General features: G+C 31.7%; 1 protein-coding gene across 1 annotated transcript; it reads right to left on the reverse strand.

The window, feature by feature from the left end:
- Positions 1–9,186: 9,186 nt before the first annotated feature.
- On the reverse strand, positions 9,187–12,718 carry LOTGIDRAFT_157662 (hypothetical protein; the record flags this gene model as incomplete). The annotated part of the gene is made up of 4 exons (XM_009049859.1): positions 9,187–9,224; positions 11,219–11,334; positions 12,045–12,257; positions 12,606–12,718. The coding sequence occupies 4 exons, from the start codon at positions 12,716–12,718 to the stop codon at positions 9,187–9,189; spliced, it is 480 nt and encodes a 159-aa protein (XP_009048107.1).
- Between the last annotated feature and the right edge of the window lie 779 nt (positions 12,719–13,497).

A 13,497-nucleotide genomic window follows, 5' to 3' on the forward strand; every position in this document is an offset into this window, starting at 1 on the left:
TTCAACTTTCCTCATTAATTGCTGAAGACATTCTGACCTACAATAGTATGTAGTATTGTTATTTATATTCATTGACTGTTTAGAGTGTAGTCTACCAATGTCATTGTCGATGGTACATGGACCTGAAGAATTTTCTATGTATTCATGTTGAATATTTAATAGCTAGGTTAGTCTGATCAGTATAACTAAGGACCTTTGTCAACCTTTTATCTATAAAGTAAATTTTCATTCACAGTTCATCAATGTCATGGTTAAAAGCATCTTGAACTGAAACTTTTCTTTTGTCTTTGAATGTTTTATTCATGCTACATAGTTCAACACGAACAATGTCATTGATGATTTTGATTCAAATCAATTTCTCTTAATGCTGTCCTAACAGGATTACATCATCATTACCAATACAACATCAAATAAAATTGATGTTTTACATCATACTTTTATTCACCTAAGACAAGATAACAATTATAAAGTTTGGCTATAACAGCTGCATTAGCCCACTTTTATTTATTTCTGAATGTCATGGGTTGACAAAAGGGTTCAGTTTACTGTCCCATATAAATAACAAAATGTTTCTGACATCAGCTCCCATGATCTGCATCACTTAAATATTATAAAGGATGCTATAAGAACTAATGCTATGATTGAACTCCCGGCCATTTCTAATTCCCTAAACTACATTAACTAATAAAACAACATCAAGAAAAAAATATTACAAAATCATTAAACTACTATGTGATAGACATAAATAGAACACAATATAGATAAATATAACATTATTCTTGTTTTACCCAAATTTGTTGGTTTGTAAAATTTGAAATTTAAGTGATTCCTTTCCATTTATAGATTGTTCACAGGAATTTCCTTGTTAGCTTGCATTGTTCATTATTGATGGAATTCAGTCATTGAACCACTGTTGATTTGACATATTTTCTAGGTCATAACAGGAAAAATGAAATGAAATGAATGGAGTTTTACGTCCTACTTTTCTGCACCATGTGGGCTAATGAAGACGGGCGACGCCATGCAGGGTGCAATGAGGGAAATTTTGCCAGGACAGCGGCATTAGCCTGCTCTTTTTCGATTTCCAACTGTCGAGGGATCTTTAACGTGCACAGCCTGTAGCACACGGGGCCTCGGTTTATTGTCCCATCCGAACGACTAGACGCTTTTTCCATGTCAGCCCCTCTTACCTGCATCACTGACAGGGGGAAACTGGGTTGAGGTCATAACAGGAGGTGATTGGGACGGTTTAATTTCCAATAACTGTAGTTTGTCATGTGACAATAAGGCGTATAAATACATCGAAAACAAGGATTAAGCAACAATGGTTTTCGGGTATTTTTACAATTAAAAAATAGAACATTTTGGCGTATTTTATCAGAGAAGATAAACCAATGTAAATATGAGGAATGAATGTGGATCTTGTTATCGTTATGGGGAAAAAAACGCTGGTTTATCATGTGACAAGATGTACATGACCCGCTTTGCCGGTTCATTTGTCTTGTCACATGATAAACCAGCATGTGACAAGATGTACATGACCCGCTTCGCAGGGTCATTTGTCTATTTATTTCCCCATAACGATAACAAGATCCACATTCATTACTTAAATAAAGAAACAATAAAGGTGAGGCTAAAAATAAACAATATAAAGGCTGCTACAAATTTACAACATGGCATTAGCAAGTTGAACAATCAGATACAAACCTGCTGCTCGAGCTTCTTCAATTAACATCCTAAATCTCTCTAACATGATGATTCCATTGAATATAACCCAGACAAACAGATGTAATACAATTCCAGATTTTACAATTTCTCTCAAGAACTAGAAACTAAATCCAAATTAAATCTGTGTTGAAATAACTTCTTAAAACTTTGATTTGAAAATTCAAGGTTTCCAATTTCCTAAAAATATTCTTAAAATGATTCATCTGGTTGATTTAAACTAGTTTCATTGTATCAAAAAATCACTTATAGGTATGCCTTGACAAATGAGAATACGACAGTTGGATCCTGATGTAAGCACAATTCATTGCCAATTAATAAATCATTTCATTATTTTTAGCAAGGACATCTACCCTACAAATCAAAAAATAATAATCATTACTAAGGTAAGCTCTCAGAGTAAATAATAATGAGCCAAGATTTTGCAACGGTTACTTTCACCATTTTTCTTTTGTTAATTCAGACTCTAGAGTTAGAAATCATCAAACAAGGTGTTGAGTTGGTGGTTGTCAATTTTCAAAAGAAAAAAATACTGCATAAGCAAAATTTAGACAAAAATTTCAACTATATCTACAACAACTATATCTACAACAAGCATAACACAACAAAAATATTGCCATCATCTGTTTTCAGCCAGCAGTGGGAAATAGTTGTGCTTTGTCTTTTAAAATTCTGGGCCACTACAATATATTATAAGTATCCAATTCATGAATATATTAACTTCAAATTGAGTTTTATTAACCAACCACTAAACTCTCTGTTTCATCTTCATCTTATGTGGAATACAGTCCTTGAATCATGTTCTAGGAATTAAAGTCTTGGCAGAATACTGTCAATGTTTCAGGTCAATGGAAGAAGATTCAAGAAATTGGTGCCAGACACTACTGAACTTATAGATGGTGTGAATAAATGTCCTGTAATTAGAAAGTTAACTGGTTGATGTCTGACACTCCTGGGACAAACAGTCTACACTTTAAATCACCAGGCCGTTTTCACCTCTATCTAAATATTCTAGAGGGAGGAATGATTTACAGAACCCTGACATCACTGATATTAATCCATTGTCTGTAACTCATTGATATAATTTCAATTTAGATAATCATAAGATAATCTAAGCCACAATACTAGATCTAGAAAACAAATATTTAGACATATTTGAACTTGAAGAAAATTGTTGATGGCAAAATTAATAATTATTCTTTAAGGACAAAAAAAATTGTAATTTTTAAAATTCATCAGTTTCAATCAACTTCCTGATTTGAACTTTTTTTTACAAATCCATCTCAAAGACAGCTGTAGGCCTCAACACTGTAAAACTAAACAACACTAAACTGTTGGATTATAAGTACATAGGCAATATACTCCTAATCACTGATAAACCTTTGACTGCTGTTGTGACATACCCACAAGCTATTGTTGTATTCAAGTTACATGTTGACAAATCAGCCTAGAGTTAGAAAGAAATACCACAGGTTTATCTCTTTGCTTTTTGGTAGACAATCAATAACTTCAAAGATAGCTTGCCAGGCAAGGTAATATACGCCCACTGGCAGCTTTGATTTTAAATAGAAATATTTGGCAGTACAGTAACAATTACCAGTAGGAAATATTCAACCTTCAGACATACACTTCTTTTGAACTTTTTGAGGTGATACTGAATATTATTATCAAAATCTGTCAAGAATTGAGCAATCTAGACTGTCTACAGACTAAAAATTGAAAGGTGTTTTCAAGAACAAGGGAAATTATTCATACTAAATATTTTTCAAATTTTCGATTCTTCTGATTTTCAATAGGGTTCATCCTTGGGTGATTACGAACACTCATGCCAAGTTTCGTTAAAATCCATCAAGAATTGTGTCTTGTAGAGTGTTTATGTGGGCGTATAAAAATAAAACAACTTGTCTGAATCCTCAACAAATGATAATAGGCGGAATATATGTTCTAAAAAAATCATTGCCAATGCCAAGTGTTACTAAATTAATAAGGAGTAGATTGATATTCCACTAATTAGTTACAAGGTAACTTCTGAAATAAGATTTATACATGGCATGTAAAAAAGTTCCTGTTTACAGAAGGATTCAAACATTAGCCATTGGATTTACAATTATAATCTTATAAATAATTCTGTAAGAAGAAAACCAAAGCAGACATGCTGTCCAGGACATCAAAGCCAGTATTCTTCTCAAGAGGATTCAAATGAATACCACTGCATGACGTCAAGATGAATGTCTCCTGTCTTGTTAACTACATAATTCAATATATCAAGGTTAGAGGAAGGTGGTAGTTTTAAGTAGAGAATAAATCATGTATAATTAATGTGAATACTATTAAATGTTGATTACATGGCTAATTAACACAATATTACTAACGACTTATCAATTTATCAATATTCAGAAAGGTGACTCATTAGGAAATGAAAAGAACTCATAACAATTTCTCTATTTCTGCGTCTTCCTATCCGAAATTAAAGTATTCCAGTCTGTGGGTTCAGAATGTCATTGTTTTCATTATTCTTAAGTGAATTATAATTAAAATCAACTCCAAAATGACACTTTTAATACAAAATTCAATGGTTGGACAGTAAATCAGTTTGTTTCATAATCTCTTTATGAAATGGGTATCATGTGTTCAAAACTCAAAATTATATTAAGGTAACAACATGGCTACGTATTCTCGAAACGATGTCCTAGGTTATCTTCTTACATTCATTCTAGGACAAACTAGGGCTAAGATCGTTTCGAGAATACATGGCCTGCTTTCTAACATCATGTTTTCAACATTGCTTGTGCACATCATCAATAATTTATTTGAAAACCTCAAGTTTTGCAACAACTTCAATTCAAGTTTCAGAAAACTTATATTGGAAATAAGATATAAGGAAATGAAATAAAGTTGTTAAGGTAATGAGCTATCTATCAATATTGACCACACTAAAAGCATATCAATATGCTTGCAATGGGCAATAAATTATTTTATTACAAATCAATATATGATTGATATCTAAATGAAATCCAATCATTAATAATTCTATAGATATATTTTGCAGTCTTTCATGGAAACACATATTACTATGGTTGTTAAAACTATATTTGCCTGTCAAAAATATGTAACAAACTTTTAATTACTACTGGCAGAAATTAACACAAATTAGTAGCTATGTTGTGCAGTTCTATATCTTATTGTGGAGACTCACACAGTAAATCAAATTTAGTAATATATTTGATAGTTTTTGTTAAGAGTTAAAAATATACAGTAATAGAGTCAAAAACATTTCCAAGCTTTATCAGACACAACTGGGTGAAAAATAACCAAATCATTTCTGCTCCAAGCTAAAAAATCCTAATTTAACCCTCAAGTTAGTTATGGCTAATCTAAATCCAGACAAGACTGGGACAAGACTGGTAAAAATTCTGATAACATCTAATTCCCCTGAATACTGGTAGTAAAATTAAATTAGTCAGTCAGTTCAGAACCTCATTAATATTCCTCTCATAAACCTGTCATCGAATTGACTTATGATAAAACCATTAGCCCAAATTACTGACTTAAATAGACTGAAAAATGACTTTTCATCCAATTTTGTCATAATTGGTTCCAAAAATCAATTTTCAGCCTGAAGACAAATTAGTAAGTTTATAGAGCGAAAACCTCCCATTTCACCAAGAAATCACAACTAACTTAGAGTCAATTTTTTTCCAATTTGTTAAATATGCCCTATAGCTATCAAGAATTGAATCAATCTTAAACAATTTTACTATTTGTTTTAGTATTTTCTGATATCTAAAAGGTTTTTATAAGAATTGTAAACAATGTTAGGTTGATTACATACGTGAATGAAATCCATTATCACATTTAACACGAGTTCAACATTGACATACACTGTCAACTGACCAAATCAGAGAGAAGTCATTTCAAAGAAACAGAAAGGATGCTAACTGCTTGGCCTGCTACAAAATATGATTAGCACAAAAGTTTCTGTCAAACAGTTTTAAATATTTAAGAGAAAAGGGTTTCCATCACCAGGCAACAAATATATTAAGATTGTATCTTTCTTAAATCATAAAAATCATAGGCTGCAAGATGTCATTCAAATAATATGTTTTATCAATTGGTTGAATAATTTCATATGGATATCACATGACTTGACTTTGCACTCTTCATTTAATAGGATAATGGAGGTTGGATTGGTTCCAGAATATTTTCTTCTTATTTTCAAAACAAGAACAAACTTTAAACATATATGAAATTACAGACCTAGACCAATGCAATTGTTGGGAACTCAATTTAACAATACTTGAACGATGGACTTTCAAATATAAATTTAAAATGTAAGCTAACTAGATGTCTATATTTATCTGCCATTATCTATTTAATGTGTGTAAGCGCTTAATGGAAGTCTGGTAAAAGCTTAATTCAAGACGTATGTGTCAAGTAAGTAATCTCTAAGATCTGTTTAAGATAAGTGGATTATGTATACAAGACAAGTTAAATCAAACTCTCACTTACTATGAAGTATTAAAAATTGAACATATATTACTTATAGTAATAAAGAACTCAACTAATTAACATGAGGAATAATATTAATCATAAGTGAGTAAATATTTTATAATGAAATGTGGTATCAGGTGACTCGAAGAGTAAGCATACCCTGCCTGGCACCATTTCTTGAATATGCTGAAGGCTTAAGGAAAGAAATGCTGCCATGTGCATTATCATAGACAAGATCTTAAACTAATAAATGACCATGAATTGTATACACTAAAAATTTGTTTCTAATGACAAATCTTCCTGATATCCAAAAAGCTAATGTAAAGTACAGCACTATCACAGCACTTAAAGAAATTGAAGTTAAATCAACCCAAACAAATATGACAGCATCCTGGATCATTCTATGGGATCTGAACATTTGGAAAATATTGAAATTTAACCACAATTTCCTGTTTTTTACTGCAACATCTGAGAAACGATCTAAGAATACTCATGTTGGCCAATTAAAAATTAACAATAACAAGTTGAAATAAATATATACTTCTACACAAATTAATCTACTCTCCTCTCATCTGTACTTGTTTTTCTTAATTCACATATCGATCAATGGCATTTGACATGGTTATTTTACTTTGTAGGAAAGATTCAAGATTTGGTAGTTGATTTATTTTTTGTTGAGTTTTCTTTAATCACAAATGGTATCAAACCTTTTTTACAATGTCAAGTCAATACAAGTTGTGTCTAAAACCTTGACATTCGGCACTTTTCTTTTCAAGGCAGTCTCTAAATACAGCAATTTTTTTTTATTCAAAAAAGCCACTAATGTACAGGAGATTCTACGTCACTACTCATACAATAGGTCTGAATTCTGAAATCATACTTATCTAATTGTAAGAATTTTTTAAAATCTGAAAATCAACTGTGAGAAATCCAATAACTTGATATATCTTAAAAAAAAATTTGATACCATCATCATAGGAATATTATATATTTATGGACACTACTTAGAAAATCAAGTCTGGCCAACCAAAACAAATAGAAAACATGAAATATGTCATACAGAGCCATAGTTATACAAGTATAAATAGAGATAGAATATCTCTGTAAACATGTACAGAGTATAACAAACTTGATGTTTCACATGCAAATATAGTCTGTATTATCAAGAGAAAGAAAGACTAATAACATTAGATCATATTGATCATATCATGTCATTCATCTCTTGATACAGTCTGCAAATGATGGTTATATCTGTAATGTCTATTTCAACATGTCTTACAGCTAGCATTTTCTATCATCTATACTTTGGAGCAACATAAGATGGCAGTATCGTAGCATCTAATACAAATGATAATAGTACATGATAACTATGAACTCATTCTACATTTCATCTTCCATTAACAACCATGAAAACATACTACATGTACCTTTAGAGATCATACAAATATTCCGATTATGGAACTACATGTATATATATGAACACTGTAATGAAAGGCTGATATCAACAAAAACTTCCACACTCTTAAGGCTTCCTGCCTATTTCATAGCACAATCACTAAAACACATCAGTACAGAGCTTCCGTATTGTATAACACACATCCGAATAGAAAACATGTAAAATGAGAAGAGAGATGATAAACACTTGTTCTCTGGACGAACAGACGTACACTATATACTAATGAATTCTGGATTACTAGAGAATTTCCGATACCATTCTCCAGTCTATAAGCTTTCTACCTTACAATCTTATTGATTGACTGTACAGTAGCAGACTACAGGGAACAATCTTCTTTATGTCATTTTACATAGCATGTTCAATTAGAAATAACCATAGGTATTTATATTATGCAGGCCTACTGCGTACACAAATTAGGTATTCAGATTGATGGTTGGTTTGCTAATCATATCTGGCCTGTAGCCAGTCCTTGCAATTATCAAAATATCATAAAATGAACTAATTCTATACTGAGACCATAAAATTATTTCATTCAATAAGAATAACTAATATGATTCATATATGACATGGACCTTCAAATATAATTACTAATGATGACGTCACTAATCACAATAGTATGCTTTATCACATAAGACTTTTTGGTGATTATTGACATCTGTCATCAAATACTTTTAGGGAAAACAGACGCCTGATTGAAAATTGGTGCTGTTAGTTACATTACATCTTCGTCTTAGTATCTTCTATACATTGCATTAGCGAATGTGTTTTATCTCGACTGCATTATCTTTTTGTGACTTGTGGGCGGAGCGGCAGAATGTGTCACCTATATTCGTGTACAATGTTTGATCTATAAATAAGTCGAGAAAAACACATTGTATGGATACCGGGTGGTATAATTAACTTCTCTTAGTATTTATCTTTAATATCAATTCATTATAACTAGTGACAATTCCTTCAAAGAACCACATGCTTATTGCTAAAAGTCACTGAAACAACATAAGAATATCGTCCACTTTGTGTTCCATAGAAATTTTCTGCTGACACGGAATCCGCTAGTTGATCACGTGACTTTATTCGATGGACTACATTCTAGCAGACGACACTTGGAATTCCCATTACCGTTTGGGATTATAAGGAAATTGGCCGATAAAAAATGGTGACGTTTGGTAATACAGAAATCCGCCATTTTGTATTTGTCAAAGTATACATTAATACATTTTACCTTGCTTGAAACTACTGGATTCATTCCACTAGCTGATATTGTACAGAAAACCCATGTTTATCAAAAAAAACTAATGCAGAGGTCGCGCAAGGTCGCTCATGTAAATTATTAAACATTTCCGGAAATCCACAAATAATAGGTTTCCACGAAATTAGGTTACTTGACTGTACTAATCTAAAGGTAAAATCCGGTGAGGTCTCAATGATGCATGTATGTATATAAAGCAATAGCAAATGCTGTATTAGAAGCTTATAGGAATATAATGTTAGTATGCTACAATAAAATACATCAGTTACAAACCTGCAGGTTTATTTTGAAGTTTTTTACCAGCTGAAATATGGTTCAATTTTTTATTTCACACAATTTCATAATACATCATAATCAAAATTTATTTTCAGCATCACTTCATGAATATTCATGGATTACTCTATATAATATGCTAAACAATTAAAGTGCCAATGAAAATAATGTAATATTGTATGTCGATCAGGTTTATTTCATGTTTCAAAAAAAAAAATTTTTCATTTTCATGAAATATTGATTCTTTTATAAATGTCTCTATGAAAAAACTATATCATTAATTAAAATTAATCAATTGTCACATCAAAGATGAAATTAAATAAATCAATGTTCATCATTCCTGGGACCAAAAAAAAAATGCTATTTTCTTTTGGATAAATACTATCTTACTGTAAAAATCCATTAAAATTGTGAAAATTTGCACTTAGAAATATTTAAGATGTCGCAAAGTAGCCCGACAAATCTGCCTCAACCAGTTCCTTGGACATTATACACGATTGTGATATCAGCATGTAAGGTCACATTATATGGAATTGCATCAAACCATTTTTCTGATCACTAGTTTTTGAGAACTACCATAAAATTACTCTGAAACATCTACCTCTATTCCAGTCGGCTGGTGTAGAATCAGAAAAACTAGGCCCTGTTTTATTGGGGATATTCCAAACTTCCAAAGATGCTTTTTTCTGACATACCGGTACATTAGGGTTGGGCATCACTGTAAATTTAAGGCTGCAATTTGAAATGGCCGACAAGAGATTAGTTTCATTAAAAATGCTTTGATGGAACTGCCAACCTGACATCAATGTAGTAGGAAGATATTGATGATATGAACAAACTACAAAAATATCCATCTTTCCGAATATATCTGGGTTTGATGGATCTAATATAAGTAAATAAGTTAAAAACCACTGCAAAACAAGGCCTAGTGTTTCAGTCCCTTCACTATCCAACAACTTTCAAAATAACTATCAGAGGCAGATGTTTCGGTTTACAATAAAATGTGACCTTTTGAATCTGGCTCTAACAGTGCTGATATCACATCCACATAATATGTCCGAAAAACGAGGAAGGGCCAGATTTGTCAGGCTTGTCACAAAGCTGCTAGTAAAGGTTTTGAGAAACATTGGGCACTAACCAGCTGTACAAATATTGAATAAGGAATAATCAATAACAGTATGAAGTGCCTAAAACACTACCACATCTAATAAACTATTTAATCACTTTCTTAAAATATGAAAGACTTAATCTGTTGGTATTGTTAAAAGCAATCGTGATAATATTAACCTAACAATAAACAATATCTGAGTAAAAAATCAAAGAAATGATCTATATCAATAAATAACAACAAAAATTAAGGATAGGTTCAGGCTTGGAATGTCTTTTATTTTTAATTCATATAATAAAAGAACTACGTATTTGGGGTTAGACTAAATTTTATATTGAAGTTGTTGTCCAATCTTATGTGTCTAAAATCAGTCTGTATGTTGACCTGGTTAAGGAAATGGAATGAGTTGAATGGAGTTTTACGTCCTACTTTTCTGCACCATGTGGGCTAATGAAGACAGGCAACACCATGTAGGGTGCAATGAGGGAAATTTAGCCTGCTCTTTTTTCGATTTCCTACTGTCGAGGGATCTGTAACATGCATATCCTGTAGCACAGGGGGCCTCGGTTTATTGTCCTGTCTGAACAACTAGACGCTTTTTCCATGTTGGGCTCTCTTACCTGCATCACGGACCTGGTATCATCTCGGATCTTGGATCTTCAGATTATCGAGCAAGCGTCTAACTCACTGAGCCACAGTGGCTCCTTGCACTTAAGTTAAACAATCATTCTTATACTTTGTTGGATTCTGAGGCCTTATAACTCCAAGGTATTTTCATTAATGTCAAATCTGTGCAAATATTAAATTTTCCTTGTAAAGGACTGCTTTAAGTTTTCTTTCAATTATAATCCTTTTTAACAATTGATACAACACTACTGAAAACTACTTGTTTGATATCATGTCATTCAGAACTTACCCTCACTGAGACTCCTTCTTATTGAGGCTTTCACAATATCTCCACCATGTTCAAATTTGCCCTTTTTCTTTGATCCAACCTTTTTCACCCAATCTCCCCGCAACAGTTTTAGTTGGCTTTAAAAAAAAAAAGAGACAGTGCTGACTTTATCATTCAATACACATAAACCAGATTCAACTTCAGAGCTGTCTATATCTAGCAATCTAAACATTTTGTTTCATGTCTTTTTCATTTCCCCCCACCCCCCCATAAAAATGATTTGCACCTCAAACTGTTACAGTACCCTACCTTATTTTCACCAAAAAAAATGTGATAGATTTTTGCCTCAAAATATGTGTCAGGATGCACCAAATGAATTCCCAGACTTCTTTGAGAGAGTTGCTACTGATGCCTTGACAGAATTACCGCATTTTGAATTTAACCTCAGTTCCCCCCCTCATTAAGTCAGTCTGAACCTTATTTGTACCCCAGTGTTGTTGCTGGCTGACGCAGTCACTGCATCCTTTTATAGTTACATACAAACCACATGGGCATCACATGGGCAGAGAAAGAGCTTGAATTTATAACACATTTGCATTTAAATATGACTGGCCTTCCATATTATTGTCTTTGTGATTACATACAATGTATGTGCAAATGAATGAATGATGAGCTATAACTTTTAACAATACTCTACCAAAGGATTATTTGACATACACCAAAGCCGTATGTTAAGCAGCTATGACCAAGGGACAGATAAAATCAATGTTCAGGGAATATGAAACTTGACTTTCTGACACTTTGGATCAACAAATTAAATCATAATCTTTGAATCATTTAGACTTACTTTTGTTTAAAACAGAGAGTGCACGACCAGGCACCAGAGAGGTTGATTTCTCGACATTTTTTACACACTTTAAACCTACATTGTTGACATGTCTCTCCAGTGTTAAAGAAGAATCCAAAAGGTTCATGACAACGAGCACAGATTTTAGTGAGATCATCTCCGTCATGTAGTATACTCTTCACTCGAATGTTATGGATATCATTTTTCAGATGACTGGAAAAAGATTAGAACTAACATCAAAGTTGAAAATTTTGATCTCTGTAATCTTTAATATATAAACAATAAATACTTGAAGAACGTGTTGTAATTTTTATATCATAATAGTCAAAATTTATACATCTAAACTTTATGATCTGATATAAACAATTTGAAGATATAAAATTAATGATGGCATAACAATTATCGTTCTTGAAACTGTTTTACTTTATCCACTTGTATTTATTTTTGTATTGCATTATTCTATTTTATTGTGTGCATTGTGCTTTTAATTTGTTCAGTGCTTAGAGTAATTTTAATTAGATAAGCGCTTTATAAATGCTTTGTAATAAATAAATAACTTACTTAACTTGTTGATTTTTAGCCCATCTAAGATCTTCATCTCTCTTAATCACTTTTAAAATCGTCAATTTTTCTTCTTCTGATAAATTGTCCAAATTTAGTAATTCTGAATCCATTTTGATGTATCATGAATTTCGCATACCACACTAGGAAAAAGACAAAAACTGAAAAAGTAAATCAAGAGTCCATTTTCTTCGTGAATACTGGTGCCTACCTCAAATTCAAATATGGGTATTGAAGCCCTGCCTTAATCTTTTAATTAAAAAAAAAAACCTGATAATTCTATTTGAATCTGAATATCATGAAAACATAAAGTAAAAGAAATTACTTACTAAATGGATCTACATGAGAAATGAAGTATTGATTGAATCAGGAGGGTAATAGAATTGTTGAACCATGACATAAACAGGTTAGACACCACTACACTGATCCACAAAAACAATACACTAATTTGAATATTTATCTTCTTTCTTCATTTCATAACCAGTCCTAAAATCAATGACGTGTATAAAAATTGTATTCTTTTGAAAGCGTGATATAATTCAGATACATATACTTCATAAAAGGTCCAATAAATTTGTCAACTAACCCTCAAGTGTTTCCTCAAGTGCTAAATTTACGAAAAACAATATTTTTACTTATGTTTAAACCAACAGAAATCGTTTGCCATTGAATCAAAATCTACTGAACAAAACCAAAAGATGTTTACCTCATACATTAAGGCATTTAATATTTCATATCATTATCATAAAATAAATATTGTTTTGGTTGTACAATTTTACAATATTAAAGTGAAAATCAAAAACTTTACACAAACATTAATATTATTTTATACAAACATTGAATACTTTATCTTACTTATTATGAAATACTTATAAAAAAAACAGTTGTTATT

Source organism: Lottia gigantea (assembly GCF_000327385.1).
Source record: "Lottia gigantea unplaced genomic scaffold LOTGIsca_14, whole genome shotgun sequence".
NCBI lineage: Eukaryota > Metazoa > Mollusca > Gastropoda > Lottiidae > Lottia > Lottia gigantea.